At 44.6% G+C, this 16370-nt stretch overlaps 1 protein-coding gene across 1 annotated transcript in view; it reads left to right on the forward strand.

The window, feature by feature from the left end:
• Positions 1 to 10794, forward strand: part of LOC124006932 (A disintegrin and metalloproteinase with thrombospondin motifs 2-like) — an 80606-nt gene extending 69812 nt beyond the window's left edge. Inside the window, exons 13-22 of the mRNA XM_046317119.1 lie at positions 713 to 846; positions 2068 to 2191; positions 2629 to 2709; positions 3196 to 3359; positions 4179 to 4335; positions 5082 to 5214; positions 5496 to 5703; positions 5864 to 5993; positions 6089 to 6163; positions 8805 to 10794. Coding sequence (XP_046173075.1) covers positions 713 to 846; positions 2068 to 2191; positions 2629 to 2709; positions 3196 to 3359; positions 4179 to 4335; positions 5082 to 5214; positions 5496 to 5703; positions 5864 to 5993; positions 6089 to 6163; positions 8805 to 9751 — 2153 coding nt within the window. The 3' untranslated portion in view covers positions 9752 to 10794. The remainder of the gene's footprint in view (positions 1 to 712; positions 847 to 2067; positions 2192 to 2628; positions 2710 to 3195; positions 3360 to 4178; positions 4336 to 5081; positions 5215 to 5495; positions 5704 to 5863; positions 5994 to 6088; positions 6164 to 8804) is intronic.
• Positions 10795 to 16370: the final 5576 nt, after the last annotated feature.

Raw genomic sequence — 16370 nt, forward strand, 5'->3', positions numbered from 1 at the left:
CACACACACACACACACACACACACACACACACACACACACACACACACACACACACACACACACACACACACACACACACACATAAGCAGGCCACGCCACTCCACATGTCGAGGGAACATTGGTCAGGCCAGTGTTTGAATAAGGACACATGGAAAGGTCATTACTGAGAAATCTCCTGCTTTCCTCCACGGTGGAAGATTGTTAGTGCTTTTTTTGATTAGCTTTATAAATGAAGGGTCTCTTTACTCCCTGAAACTGCCTCTTCCATGCTTGTGTTGTTATAGTCTTACATGTGTATCATCATGACTAGAGTGCCGGCATACAGCCCTTAGCTGTGGTATATTGGCCATATACCACAAACCTCTGAGGTGCCTTAATGCTATTATAAACTGGTTGCCAATGTTTTGTCATACCCGTGGTATACGGTCTGATATACCACGGCTGTCAGTCAATCAGCTTTCAGGGTTCGAACCACCCAGTTTATAATTTAGAATTCTAAATACTGTTTGTTCAGATTTCTACAGTTTACCATGCCAGTGACTCAGAAGTCATGCATGTCTCTAGGAAAACATATATTGTTACTACCTTAATGAAAGCCTGTTCAAAAGGTTAACACAGTAGTCAAAGAAAGCTGAAGACTTCTGTATGACGATAATTCCTTCATTAACCCCTGTATCCTGTTCCCCTCTCTTCTGCTCTCTGTACTGTAGTTGATGAGAGATGCGAGCTCTACTGCCAGTCTAAGGAGACAGGAGATGTGGTGGCCATGAACAGGATGGTGCACGATGGCACACGCTGCTCCTACAAAGACTCCTACAGTATCTGTGTGCGGGGAGACTGTGAGGTAGGCATCGCCCCGGTCTTGTGGCCTTTTTCCACAAGTCATGCATGAAGGAACATTATCCTCCTCATTAAATATTACCGTAAACATTATACAATCTGCTGCTACTGGCTAGTTCCTCTGGTAGGGTGCATAAAGGAACATTATCCTCCTCATTAAATATTACCGTAAATATTAAGTTGTCTTATACAATCTGCTGCTACTGGCTAGTTCCTCTGGTAGGGATCATATGAAGTTAGGACTGTTTTTCATATAGGTTTGATAAACTGTTATCCATACTGATGAAAACCACTGCACCCACATGCATATTCAGTCACGCACACACTCTCTTTGTCCTGAATGATCCATCCAGGTCCACTCCTCTCCCTGATCCCATACTCCCATACAATGATCCATCCAGGTCAACTCCTCTCCCTGATCCCATACTCCCATACAATGACCCATCCAGGTCCACTCCTCTCCCTGATCCTCTACTCCCATACACTGACCTATCCAGGTCCACTCCTCTCCCTGATCCCATACACTGACCCATCCAGGTCCACTCCTCTCCCTGATCCCATACAATGATCCATCCAGGTCCACTCCTCTCCCTGATCCTCTACTCCCATACACTGACCCATCCAGGTCCACTCCTCTCCCTGATCCCATACACTGACCCATCCAGGTCCACTCCTCCCCCTGATCCTCTACTCCCATACACTGACCCATCCAGGTCCACTCCTCTCCCTGATCCTCTACTCCCATACAATGATCCATCCAGGTCCACTCCTCTCCCTGATCCCATACTCCCATACACTGATCCATCCAGGTCCACTCCTCTCCCTGATCCCATACACTGACCCATCCAGGTCCACTCCTCTCCCTGATCCCATACACTGACCCATCCAGGTCCACTCCTCTCCCTGATCCCATACAATGATCCATCCAGGTCCACTCCTCTCCCTGATCCCATACACTGATCCATCCAGGTCCACTCCTCTCCCTGATCCCATACTCCCATACACTGATCCATCCAGGTCCACTCCTCTCCCTGATCCCATACACTGATCCATCCAGGTCCACTCCTCTCCCTGATCCCATACACTGATCCATCCAGGTCCACTCCTCTCCCTGATCCCATACACTGACCCATCCAGGTCCACTCCTCTCCCTGATCCCATACACTGACCCATCCAGGTTCACTCCTCTCCCTGGTCCCATACACTGACTCGTATCTCTCAACAGCACGTGGGCTGTGACAACCAGATTGCCTCAGACATGCAGGAGGACAAGTGCGGCATCTGTGGTGGAGACAACTCCAGCTGTAAGATCATCAAGGGGAACTTCACTAGGAGCGCTAAAAAAGAAGGTGAGCCCCTCCTCAACTTCTTCTACCCTCATGTCCAGTAACATGACCCCCCACCGCCAACACACACATGTACAATCTCAGATAGGAAACATTGTGTCAACATCCACAGGGATGCTTTTCTCAGTATGAAGCTGTTTTTATACCTCGACCAGACTGTTGTTCATCAGAAACATTGTGTCAACATCCACAGGGATGCTTTTCTCAGTATGAAGCTGCTTTTATACCTCGACCAGACTGTTGTTCATCAGAAACATTGTGTCAACATCCACAGGGATGCTTTTCTCAGTATGAAGCTGCTTTTATACCTCGACCAGACTGTTGTTCATCAGAAACATTGTGTCAACATCCACAGGGATGCTTTTCTCAGTATGAAGCTGCTTTTATACCTCGACCAGACTGTTGTTCATCTATTGTATTTTGTTTGTGGTTTGTTTCAGGTTTCCTCAAGATACTTGAAATCCCTCAAGGGGCCAGACATCTGTTGATTCAGGAGTTCAAGGCAACCCCTCACATTCTTGGTAGGTTTATTTATGTTGCTTCTGTGAATATCAGAGTGGCTCGCTTAATATCCAGGATGTTGGCCTCTATAAATCAGTAGTCTTTGGCTTTTGGTTAAGGAAGTTTGTTATTAATTGCTGCTTCAGTCAAGTTTTGGCTGTGTTGGGTTTGAGAGTACAGAATACTTTAGTCGACTACCCATAGTGCATCTGGACTGCTGGGAAGAGATCCAGCTTGGATGCTCATTTATACTGGCTCAAAAATCTAATTTCTTCGCAATTTTTTTGTTAAGGAGAAAATTAAGAAATAACATAAGAACATTTCCCAAAACATTTTTGAGGAATACCAACTACAACTTTCTTCTTGATTAGGTTTAGTAAATCCAGGCCCTAATGCTCATTATCATAATCCTGACAAATATCTCTGGCTTATCCCTGCCATGATGACCAAGTTGAGAAAAGCAGAGCTCAGCCAAACTGATGTCATCCTGTTCTCCTTGTTGTCAGCTGTAAAGAACCAGGCCACAGGTCATCTGTTCCTGAACGATGAGAACGAGTTTCCAGAGTCCCGTACAGTGATAGAGAAGGGGGTGGAGTGGGAGTACCACAACAATGATGACATGGAGACCATCCAGACCACAGGACCTCTCAGATACACTGTTCTGGTCATGGTGAGTCATTTGTATACACTCAGGTCCCTGGCCAGTACAAATGACTGACATTACCTGAATTGATGTGCACATGTGTAGCGGACATGAGTCAGGCTCATGGTCTCGGGATGAGGTAGCCATTCCTGCGACTTCAAAATAATTGTCGCCATCAACCCAAGAGGGAATTTCCTCTTGGTCTAACGGTGTGTGTGTGTGTGTGTGTGTGTGTGTGTGTGTGTGTGTGTGTGTGTGTGTGTGTGTGTGTGTGTGTGTGTGTGTGTGTGTGTGTGTGTGTGTGTGTGTGTGTGTGTGTGTGTGTGTGTGTGTGTGTGTGTGTGTGTGTGTGTGCCACAGTAATGTTTTTGGTATAATGGTTTAGTCTTTATCCACTCTAAGTTAAAACCACCTCACCAATGGAAATATAGTGGAAGCTTCAGGAAATAATTCACCCTGAAATGTTCTCTGTGTAACGAGTATCCACTATCCAGCCATATTGTTGGCTAAAACCTTAGAGCTTCAGTTTACATCGCGTGAAGTTACTTCCAGAAAATCCACAGTAGTTACAGAAATGTACCATATCATTTGTTTCTGTCATGTTAGCCACGTCTCAAGTTGCTCTGTAACTTACTATTAGTCATGAATGTCTGTTGTGTTGTTCAGCACTGACTGACTGGTTATTGTAGCATCCATGATTTGTCTCTTTTGTTTGCATGTTGTTGTCAGAAATCACTAGGTATTATAGTTCATCTTTCTCCTTTGTATCAGAGTTCAGCTGTGAACATTTACATTTACATTACATTTAAGTCATTTGGAATTGACAGTATCCTTTCTATTCCACAGATGCGTTTCCACGGTGACTCAAAGGTTACTCTCTCCTACAAGTACTTTCTCCACGAAGAGCAACAGTCGTCCATAGAAAATAACCTGGTGCAGGAGGACACAGCCTACTTTGAGTGGGCTCTAAAGAAGTGGTCTCACTGCTCTAGGCCCTGTGGAGGTAACAATATAACGTCCTCCTGTAGAGGTAACAATATAACGTCCTCCTGTAGAGGTAACAATATAACGTCCTCCTGTAGAGGTAACAATAACGTCCTCCTGTAGAGGTAACAATATAACGTCCTCCTGTAGAGGTAACAATATAACGTCCTCCTGTAGAGGTAACAATATAACGTCCTCCTGTAGAGGTAACAATATAACCTCCTCCTGTAGAGGTAACAATATAACGTCCTCCTGTAGAGGTAACAATATAACATCCTCCTGTAGAGGTAACAATATAACGTCCTCCTGTAGAGGTAACAATATAACGTCCTCCTGTAGAGGTAACAATATAACGTCCTCCTGTAGAGGTAACAATATAACGTCCTCCTGTAGAGGTAACAATATAACGTCCTCCTGTAGAGGTAACAATATAACATCCTCCTGTATTCAACTGTCAAATAACCTTGTTGACCAACGGTGTTGGTACTTCTGCCTCTGCATTTCTTGCTTATAGAGGTTTCAGTCTGGGTTTATGTAAAGCATTTCTTGCTTATAGAGGTTTCAGGCTGGGTTTATGTAAAGCATTTCTTGCTTATAGAGGTTTCAGGCTGGGTTTATGTAAAGCATTTCTTGCTTATAGAGTTTTCAGGCTGGGTTTATGTAAAGCATTTTTTTTAAACTGCCGATGTAGAAAAGAGCTTTATAAAATACATTTGATTGATTGATTTGTTGATGTGAGTGGTATACACTCTGTTCCCTCTTTAGGTAAGCAGTACACAAGGTTTGGCTGCAGGAGAAAGTCAGATGGGAAGATGGTCCACCGCACCCTCTGTGTGAACATCCACAAGCCCAGAGCTATCAGCAGGAACTGTAGCCAGAAAGAGTGCTCCCAGCCAGTGTATGTAAATGTGTGTGTGTGTGTGTGTGTGTGTGTGTGTGTGTGTGTGTGTGTGTGTGTGTGTGTGTGTGTGTGTGTGTGTGTGTGTGTGTGTGTGTGTGTGTGTGTGTGTGTGTGTGTGTGTGTGTGTGTGTGTGTGTGTGTGTGTGTGTGTGTGTTCTATGTGTCTATTGTATTACTAATTCTGTATATAAACTGTTAATATTCCTGTTGTTTCTCAGTAAGTCATTCTATTCCCACTCCTCCTGTATGGTGATGTGTCTGTCTTCTCTAATCTCCAGTTGGATCACTGGGGACTGGCAGGAGTGTAGTTCACCCTGTGGGAAGACTGGCTACCAGACCCGCTCTGTCCTCTGTCTGCAGCCCATCACCGGCGGTGACCAACGTACCATCCACAGCAAGTACTGTAATGATGACAGGCCAGAGGGACGGCGACCCTGCAATCGCCAGCTCTGCTTTGCCAAGTGGGAAGTAGGACCCTGGTCCCAGGTAGGTCGACGTTGAAAGCCAAATGTGAATATTTCTCCACCATTACTGACAGCATTCCATGCAAACACCTGTTTCCATGAAATCTTGAACAACTCAGAGGTGTGTGTGTGTGTGTGTGTGTGTGCGTGTGTGTGTGCGTGTGTGTGTGTGTTTTATTTAGTGTTCGGTGACGTGTGGCAACGGGACCCAGGAGCGGCAGGTTCTGTGCAACAGTTCTGATAACTCAGTGGGACTCTGCGTGGAGACCAAACCCATCACACTCAGAACCTGCCAGCTAGTCCCCTGCACAGGTGACTGTCCAATCAGAAAGCCTAACTTATTGAACTCAAGTACATAACAATATAAATGGATTTTCACATCATCCCACTGTTTGTTTTGTTCTCAGGGGACGGAAGAAACACTTTGATCCAGTGGCTGTCGCGGGCCAACCCAGAACTCCCTGCTCCCAAGATCTCCTCAAGTAAACATCCCCTCTATAGCTCGGAGCGAGGAGTCCGCTGCATGCCTCTGCTCACCTGGGCTCTACCCTTCTCTCTCTGCCTCTCTCTGCAGGGAAGAATGCCCTGATAGTGTCTCTCTCCTCCTCTTCTCCTCTACTCCTCTACACTGGAGGATGCCTGCCTGTCTGTGGCTTCTCTGCCTGGCTGACAACGGGAGACTTCCTGTGGTCTCTGTCTCTCTGGCTCTTTCTCTCACATGCACAGCGCACACTCTCTCCTTCAGGGGTTTGACTGTACTGTAGGCTGTAGAGCTGGCCTTGAAATCCTCACTGAAGAGAGAAATGGAAGTTCTATCCCTGATAAGGCTTTATTAAGTCCTGGCTGTGAGCCTCTGAGACTATAGTCATGGCCTAGCCTCTGTATACGGAGTTGCTCACTGACTGCGTGTTATTGGGTTTGAACCTGGGACTATAGTCATGGCCTAGCCTCCGTATACGGAGTTGCTCACTGACTGCGTGTTATTGGGTTTGAACCTGGGACACTCAAGGGAAGTGAATATGGAGATACGCAGTGGATTTGATAACAAGAAGCAGGGGATTTGTTTTGGGAGAAACCTTTCTTCCGTGGCTGTTAACACAAAGGTGAAGCTGACTCAGTAACTGGTGTCTGAGGGGCATTGAGAACGGAGCAGAAGACACATGTCCATTGTTCGCTGTAAAATGGACAATAAAGTTGTATTGTCATACAGTATGCATACACAATTATCAATGTAAATAGTTCCACAGAAATAAGGTGTGAGTTGCTATATGCCTCTCTATTACTGACGGTTAGCGTATGTGTGTTTTTGTATCCATTCTACCTACATATTTAAGTGAAACATCTAATGAGCAAAAAAAGAATTATATGGACATTAATATAAGTAACCAGAGCAGAATGTTTATGCGAAGGTGAGTTATTCTCACTTTCACAAAGGAATGTGAATTTCCTCTCAATGCATTTTGTGCAGTAGACAGTGGACACTAAAATGTGTCCTTATTTATCTAAATATGCTTGTGTGTTTGTGTAGCATTGTAAGGCGTTAGTTAGTGAAAAAGATGTTCTGATACCTCATGCAGTCATTTTGTCATAAACATCTGGGAAATAGCTTTGCCTTTTGGGAGAAATGAAGACATAATGGATTTTTTCTTGTTTATCAGAGTGATAAAAGGAGAAGCTTCCTGAAGAAGAAAAGATAACTTGATGTTTACCACAAAATGGATTCTCAGCACCTTCATGTACAAAGCAGTGATGGTCATTGATTGTAATTGTATCATGATTGTATCAATGTAGCTCAATTCTGGCAGCTGTGGGGAAAACAATGTCTCAACCAGATTTAAACTGCGACTTGGGAGTATTTACAATATATACAATTATTTTTGCCTATATTCAGTAGCATTTATGACTTTTAGTTTCCCAAAGGGCGGCAGCGTAGCCTAGTGGTTAGAGCGTTGGACTAGTAACCGGAAGGTTGTGAGTTTAAACCCCCGAGCTGACAAGGTACAAATCTGTCATTCTGCCCCTGAACAGGCAGTTAACCCACTGTTCCCAGGCCGTCATTGAAAATAAGAATATTTTCTTAACTGACTTGCCTGGTTAAATAAAGGTAAAAAAATAAAAATAAAAAATAAAAACTTGGTGGACCACAATGAATTGTATGCTTTTACCAGCCAACTTGTAGCTAAGGCCTGAACAGATGTGTTCCTTACTATATATTGGGCTAAAATGATTTTTATCAGAGGTACTGGATGAAGTAATTTTAAGCATATCAAGAGACACTAAATGTGCTGTTCCTTTTACACAAATAGGACATCTTTATTGTTTCACTTGATCACCATTGTGTACAGTATATCAGTTATTGTTAATCTGTTTTGGCGCACTGATGTTATGTAGTTGTTGACCAAACTGTTAACTGTCTCCACTGAATAGACAGTGTTCAGGTATATGACAGGGAGTGTGTATCGTAGGACTTGGGTTTCTCATTCATTTCAGCAGTACAGTCCAAACCCAACAAATAAAACTGTCAATATATGATTATTCAACTTTATGTCTGACAGATTATACACCTAGAGTGATGAATAGTCTGATGTTGAGTGATGAATAGTATGATGTTTGTCACATGTGCTCCCTCTCCGGCCTCTAGGTCACCAGGCTGCTCGTTATGGCGCAAACGCGCACCTGCGCGTCATCAGACTCGCCTGCACTCCATCACCTCCCTGATTACCTTCCCTATATCTGTCACTCCCTTTGGTTCCTTCCCCAGGCGTTATTGTTTCTGTTCCAGTGTTACGTCTGTGCGTTGTTGGTGTTTCTTATTTTGTGTTATGTTGTTTATTTATTAAAACACTCACTCCCTGATCTTACTTCCCGACTCTCAGCTCACATTGTTACAATGTCGAGTGATGAATAGTACGATGTTGAGCGACTCTATCTTACCGTTCATATCTTTGCATCTGATTCAGCATGTTAAACAAAGCATCTTGGCCCTTTCTGCTTTCTCTCAGTCACAGTAGACTTAGCTGTGACTTTCTCGCTGTCCCTGTCTTTGGGATAGATTTATGGTTGATTTGTTTATCGTAAGAGGTTGTGTTTTGTTTCTGAGATGTGTGTTGCTTTGTGTTTCAGGGCAGTGTAAGGGGGATAGGTCAGCGTTCTGTCGTATGGAGGTGCTGAACAGGTATTGCTCCAACCGTGGGTACAGACAGATGTGCTGCAAGTCCTGCAGCGAGGGAAACTTCACCAGTACGGGCCAGACCTTCACCAGTACGGGCCAGACCTTCACCAGTACGAGCCAGACCTTCACCACTGGGCCCTGGAGGTACACCACACTACCTGCTCCCACCCCCACCAATCGCTCCTTCTCAACAACCCCCACAACAACCCTCACACCCAAACCCTCCACCAAGCTTTATACCACTGACTTTGCTTATGTCGACTATGACGATTATGAGGAGTATACAACCAAAACCAACGAGCACAACACAGCGAAAAAATATAGCCCTACCACCATCCCTGTATTAACCACCAGACGCCCCAGAAGAACAACCACCCCTTTGGTTACCTCCAGGAGTCCTACATCTCTCCCCACCACCACTGAGGAGACCACAGATCCCAGCACCACCATTCACCCCACCACAGAACCCACCACAGTCCCCACCAGTCAGGGCCCATCGACTCTCAGAACTACAAATGTTCCCCAATCCATCACGTCCACCACAGCTTGGGTTGATGTTATTGAGAGGAAGTCCTGGACAACCCTAGCTCCATCCACTTCCAGACCTAAAGTAGACAAGAGATGGAAAACCATTCCAACGCAGCGTAGGGTCAGTGTGATAAGCATGCTCTCCACCATACCCCCCCACAGGACAGAGGACAAGAGAGAGAACGACTGGCTGGAGGTGCCGTACAGGATCGTTGGTGTAGACAATGATGTCTCTCAAAACCACTTCGTTCCTAGAAGACGGCCTCCATTTCGGGAAATGACACGGAACAAAAGAATACAAGAGCTCCTAGCTGAGAAAAGGAGGCAAGACTTACTCCTCAAACGAGCAAAAAGAGAACCGGGACCTTGATAGTCAGGCGACCTTTGATTCCCTTAGTCTTTAGCACATCCCAAAGCTATGCTACGGAGATTTTCCTGTTGAATGTTGCATTAGACATTTTACAGACACTCTTATCCAGAGCAATTAGGGTTAAGTGCCTTGCTCAAGGACACATCAACAGATTTTTCACCTAGTCGGCCCGGGGATTCAAACCAGCAACCTTTCGGTTACTGGCACAACGCTCTTAACCGCTAGACTACCTGCAACCAATGTGTGACATAATCCTGCTATAATGAAACCACTCATTCCAGTTCAGAGCCTGTCGGTCATGTAAAAATGTATTGGTTATCTTAAAGATGGGAATTGGGCCTGCTTTGCTTTTTTATCCAATGAGGAAAGGGGATAGAAATGAAAGAAAATGTACAAAACTGACACAATTGAGAAATGAATACTAACTAATTTTCTGTAAATCCACTCTCTTGAGCGTTAATTGCACATTTGTACTCGCTGCTTGGTAATAAAGATAAATTGAATAGTTTTTTATGCTTTGATGTCAATACATATTGTTTATTATTTTAGATTGTAAACAATTAATACATGACTTATTTAACAGCACTTGTGATAAGGAAGGAAGTCACTGTTGTCAGTAGCAGGTTCAAAAATGGTTTGTGAATACATTTTTGTATATTTGTTTTTAATAGTTTATAGTAGTAGTAACTTTTAATATTATTATAGTAATGGTATACACCCTATTGAAACCATAATCATATCCAAACTGTATAAGGCTAGCTTACACTATCTGTACATTCCACCCTTTCAATACCAACACACAGCACATGATGTCCAAGGCAAAATGTAAATATGACTCCAATTTTATTTGTAATATTTATTGAACTGTCTGTTAAATAAATGATTTATGCTTTTCACACGCAGGTGCATAAGGCATGTGCTCATAGGACCAGCAGCCATACAATCACTATGAAGTATTCTAACACATTGGTAAATGGAAACAACATAAGCTGTACGTTTTCATACCTGATAATCTGATCATTTAATAAAACTGCAATTGAAAAATAATACTGTTGTCCTCCTTTGACTTTTGAACTGTGTTGAGAATGTTAAAAAAAAGTTTAATACACATAATGAAGATTGCAATATGAATGAAATGAAATGTATTTTCAGTAATGTAGGGTAGGCCTGCAACAGCAAACCATCTCTAGCTTCCTCAGTGGTAATGATGTGCAGTCGAGAACTAGACTGTCTATGATGATGAACAACATGGTGTCCACAGGGTGGCACTAAATGACTGATGTTCATCTAGTAGTAGATATGTCATGATGTAGGTAATATATGGTATAGGATAATAATAACAATATGTCACGCCTTGGTCATTGTATTTTGTGTTTTCGTGATATATTTGGTCAGGCCAGGGTGTGACATGGGTTTATATATTGTATTTTCGTATTGGGGTTTGTAGTATTTGGGATTGCGGCTGAGTAGGGGTGTTGTTTAGGCTTGACTGCCTGAGGCGGTTCTCAATCAGAGTCAGGTGATTCTCGTTGTCTCTGATTGGGAACCGTATTTAGGTAGCCTGGGTTTCATTGTGTATTTCGTGGGTGATTGTTCCTGTCTCTGTGTAGTTTCACCAGATAGGCTGTAATTAGGTTTCACGTTCCGTTTTGTTGTTTTGCATTTGTATAGTTATTTCAAGTATCGCTCTTCCTTCATTCAAATCAAATCAAATCAAATCACATTTTATTTGTCACATACACATGGTTAGCAGATGTTAATGTGAGTGTAGCGAAATGCTTGTGCTTCTAGTTCCGACAATGCAGTAATAACCAACAAGTAATCTAACTAACAATTCCTAAACTACTGTCTTATACACAGTGTAAGGGGATAAAGAATATGTACATACGGATATATGAATGAGTGATGGTACAGAGCAGCATAGGCAAGATACAGTAGATGGTATCAAGTACAGTATATACATATAAGATGAGTATGTAAACAAAGTGGCATAGTTAAAGTGGCTAGTGATACATGTATTACATAAGGATGCAGTCGATGATATAGAGTACAGTATATACGTATTCATATGAGATGAATAATGTAGGGTAAGTAACATTATATAAGGTAGCATTGTTTAAAGTAGCTAGTGATATATTTACATCATTCCCATCAATTCCCATTATTAAAGTGGCTGGAGTTGAGTCATTGTCAGTGTGTTGGCAGCGGCCACTCAATGTTAGTGGTGGCTGTTTAACAGTCTGATGGCCTTGAGATAGAAGCTGTTTTTCAGTCTCTCGGTCCCAGCTTTGACGCACCTGTACTGACCTCGCCTTCTCAGATGATAGCAGGGTGAACAGGCAGTGGCTCGGGTGGTTGATGTCCTTGATGATCTTTGTGGCCTTCCTGTAACATCGGGTGGTGTAGGTGTCCTGGAGGGCAGGTAGTTTGCCCCCGGTGATGCATTGTGCAGACCTCGCTACCCTCTGGAGAGCCTTACGGTTGAGGGCGGAGCAGTTGCCGTACCAGGCGGTGATACAGCCCGCCAGGATGCTCTCGATTGTGCATCTGTAGAAGTTTGTGAGTGCTTTTGGTGACAAGCCGAATTTCTTCAGCCTCCTGAGGTTGAAGAGGCGCTGCTGTGCCTTCTTCACGATGCTGTCTGTGTGAGTAGACCAATTCAGTTTGTCTGTGATGTGTATGCCGAGGAACTTAAAACTTGCTACCCTCTCCACTACTGTTCCATCGATGTGGATAGGGGGGTGTTCCCTCTGCTGTTTCCTGAAGTCCACAATCATCTCCTTAGTTTTGTTGACGTTGAGTGTGAGGTTATTTTCCTGACACCACACTCCGAGGGCCCTCACCTCCTCCCTGTAGGCCGTCTCGTTGTTGTTGGTAATCAAGCCTACCACTGTTGTGTCGTCCGCAAACTTTGATGATTGAGTTGGAGGCGTGCGTGGCCACGCAGTCGTGGGTGAACAGGGAGTACAGGAGAGGGCTCAGAACGCACCCTTGTGGGGCCCCAGTGTTGAGGATCAGAGGGGAGGAGATGTTGTTACCTACCCTCACCACCTGGGGGCGGCCCGTCAGGAAGTCCAGTACCCAGTTGCACAGGGCGGGGCCGAGACCCAGGGTCTCGAGCTTGATGACGAGCTTGGAGGGTACTATGGTGTTGAATGCCGAGCTGTAGTCGATGAACAGCATTCTCACATAGGTATTCCTCTTGTCCAGATGGGTTAGGGCAGTGTGCAGTGTGGTTGAGATTGCATCGTCTGTGGACCTATTTGGGCGGTAAGCAAATTGGAGTGGGTCTAGGGTGTCAGGTAGGGTGGAGGTGATATGGTCCTTGACTAGTCTCTCAAAGCACTTCATGATGACGGAAGTGAGTGCTACGGGGCGGTAGTCGTTTAGCTCAGTTACCTTAGCTTTCTTGCGAACAGGTGGCCCTCCTGAAGCATGTGGGAACAGCAGACTGGTATAGGGATTGATTGAATATGTCCGTAAACACACCGGCCAGCTGATCTGCGCATGCTCTGAGGGCGCGGCTGGGGATGCCGTCTGGGCCTGCAGCCTTGCGAGGGTTAACACGTTTAAATGTCTTACTCACCTCGGCTGCAGTGAAGGAGAGACCGCATGTTTTCCTTGCAGGCCGTGTCAGTGGCACTGTATTGTCCTCAAAGCGGGCAAAAAAGTTATTTAGTCTGCCTGGGAGCAAGACATCCTGGTCCGTGACTGGGCTGGGTTTCTTCTTGTAGTTTGTGATTGACTGTAGACCCTGCCACATGCCTCTTGTGTCTGAGCCGTTGAATTGAGATTCCACTTTGTCTCTGTACTGACGCTTAGCTTGTTTGATAGCCTTGCGGAGGGAATAGCTGCACTGTTTGTATTCGGTCATGTTACCAGACACCTTGCCCTGATTAAAAGCAGTGGTTTGCGCTTTCAGTTTCACACGAATGCTGCCATCAATCCACGGTTTCTGGTTAGGGAATGTTTTAATCATTGCTATGGGAATGACATCTTCAAAGCACGTTCTAATGAACTCGCACACCGAATCAGCGTATTCGTCAATGTTGTTATCTGACGCAATACGAAACATATCCCAGTCCACGTGATGGAAGCAGTCTTGGAGTGTGGAGTCAGCTTGGTCAGACCAGCGTTGGACAGACCTCAGCGTGGGAGCCTCTAGTTTTAGTTTCTGTCTGTAGGCAGGGATCAGCAAAATGGAGTCGTGGTCAGCTTTTCCGAAAGGGGGGCGGGGCAGGGCCTTATATGCGTCGCGGAAGTTAGAGTAACAATGATCCAAGGTTTTTCCACCCCTGGTTGCGCAATCGATATGCTGATAAAATTTAGGGAGTCTTGTTTTCAGATTAGCTTTGTTAAAATCCCCAGCTACAATGAATGCAGCCTCCGGATAAATGGTTTCCAGTTTGCAAAGAGTTAAATAAAGTTCGTTCAGAGCCATCGATGTGTCTGCTTGGGGGGATATATACGGCTGTGATTATAATCGAAGAGAATTCCCTTGGTAGATAATGCGGTCTACATTTGATTGTGAGGAATTCTAAATCAGGTGAACAGAAGGATTTGAGTTCCTGTATGTTTCTTTCATCACACCATGTCTCGTTAGCCATAAGGCATACGCCCCCGCCCCTCTTCTTACCAGAAAGGTGTTTGTTTCTGTCGGGCGATGCGTGGAGAAACCCGTTGGCTGCACCGCTTCGGTTAGCGTCTCTCCAGTGTGCCATGTTTCCGTGAAGCACAGAACGTTACAGTCTCTGATGTCCCTCTGGAATGCTACCCTTGCTCGGATTTCATCAACCTTGTTGTCTAGAGACTGGACATTGGCAAGAAGAATGCTAGGGAGTGGTGCACGGTGTGCCCGTCTCCGGAGTCTGACCAGAAGACCGCCTCATTTCCCTCTTTTTCGGAGTCGTTTCCTTGGGTCGCTGCATGCGATCCATTCCGTTGTCCTGTTTGTAAGGCAGAACACAGGATCCGCGTCGCGGAAAACATATTCTTGGTTGTACTGGTGGTGAGTTGACGCTGATCTTATATTCAGTAGTTCTTCTCGACTGTATGTAATGAAACCTAAGATGACGTGGGGTACTAATGTTAGAAATAACACGTAAAAAAAAAAAAACTGCATAGTTTCCTAGGAACGCGAAGCGAGGCGGCCATCTCAGTCGGCCCCGGAAGTATGTGACAAATAAAATTTGATTTGATTTGATGATTTGATTTTGACATATAATAATAATAATAATAGTAATAAATCTAATAATAATAATAATGAATATAATAATAATACATCTAATAATAATAATAGTAGTATATATAATAATAATAATATAGGCTACACATGGAAAGTGTAAGTTCTTTATTATAGCCTTACTCTCAACAGATGAACATGAACCCCCTGTCATTATAATTATTTTGAACTTTGCATTCACTTTTCCATTTCTGAAGAGAATGTGAAGAATTTGTTTAAAATATTTTATTATGTGTAACTATGTGGATTGTTTTGTGTTTCAGACGGGTCCAGCCATGTGTTTGTGTTGGTTGTTGTTTGTATTGATGTTTGTGTTGTTGTTTGTGAGCAAACAGCTGGAGGCAGGGCTTTCTCCTATAGAGCTCAATTTTTATGGAATGGTCTGCCTACCCATGTGAGAGACGCAGACTCTGTCTCAACCTTTAAGTCTTTACTGAAGACTCATCTCTTCAGTAGGTCCTATGATTGAGTGTAGTCTGGCCCAGGAGTGTGGAGGTGAATGGAAAGGCTCTGGAGCAACGAACCTCCATTGCTGTCTCTGCCTGGCCAGTTCCCCTCTCTCTACTTTGATTCTCTGCCTCTAACCCTATTACAGGGGTTGAGTCACTGGCTTACTGGTGCTCTTTCATGCCGTCCCTAGGAGGGGTGCATCACTTGAGTGGATTGAGTCACTGACGTGATCTTCCTGTCTGGGTTGGCGCACCCCCTTGGGCTGTGCCGTGGCGGAGATGTTTGTGGGCTATATCGGCCTTGTCTTAGTAAGTTGGTGGTTGAAGATATCCTTCTAGTGGTGTGGGGGCTGTGCTTTGGCAAAGTGGGTGGGGTTATATCCTGCCTGTTTGGCCCTGTCAGGGGGTATCATCGGATGGAGCCACAGTGTCTCCCGACCCCTCCTGTCTCAGCCTCCAGTATTTATGCTGCAGTAGTTTATGTGTCGGGGGGCTTCAGTATGCTCTCTCTAATTCTCTCGTTCTTTCTTTCTCTCTCTAATTCTCTCGTTCTTTCTTTCTTTCTTTCTTTCTTTCACTCTCTCGGGGCACCTGAGCCCTAGGATCATGCCTCAGGACTCCCTGGCCTGATGACTCCTTGCTGTCCCTAGTCCACCTGGCCGTGCTGCTGCTCCAGTTTCAACTGTTCTGCCTGCGGCTATGGAACCCTGACCTGTCACCGGATGTGCTACCTGTCCCAGACCTGCTGTTTTCAACTCTCTAGAGACAGCAGGAATGGTAGAGATACTCTGCATGATCAGCTATGAAAGCCAACTGACATTTACTCCTGAGGTGCTGACCTGTTGCACCCTCGACATCCACTGTGATTATTATTATTTGACCCTGCTGGTCATCTATGAACATTTGAACATCTTGGCCATGTTCTGTT

Source organism: Oncorhynchus gorbuscha, linkage group LG20 (assembly GCF_021184085.1).
Source record: "Oncorhynchus gorbuscha isolate QuinsamMale2020 ecotype Even-year linkage group LG20, OgorEven_v1.0, whole genome shotgun sequence".
Lineage (NCBI taxonomy): Eukaryota > Metazoa > Chordata > Actinopteri > Salmoniformes > Salmonidae > Oncorhynchus > Oncorhynchus gorbuscha.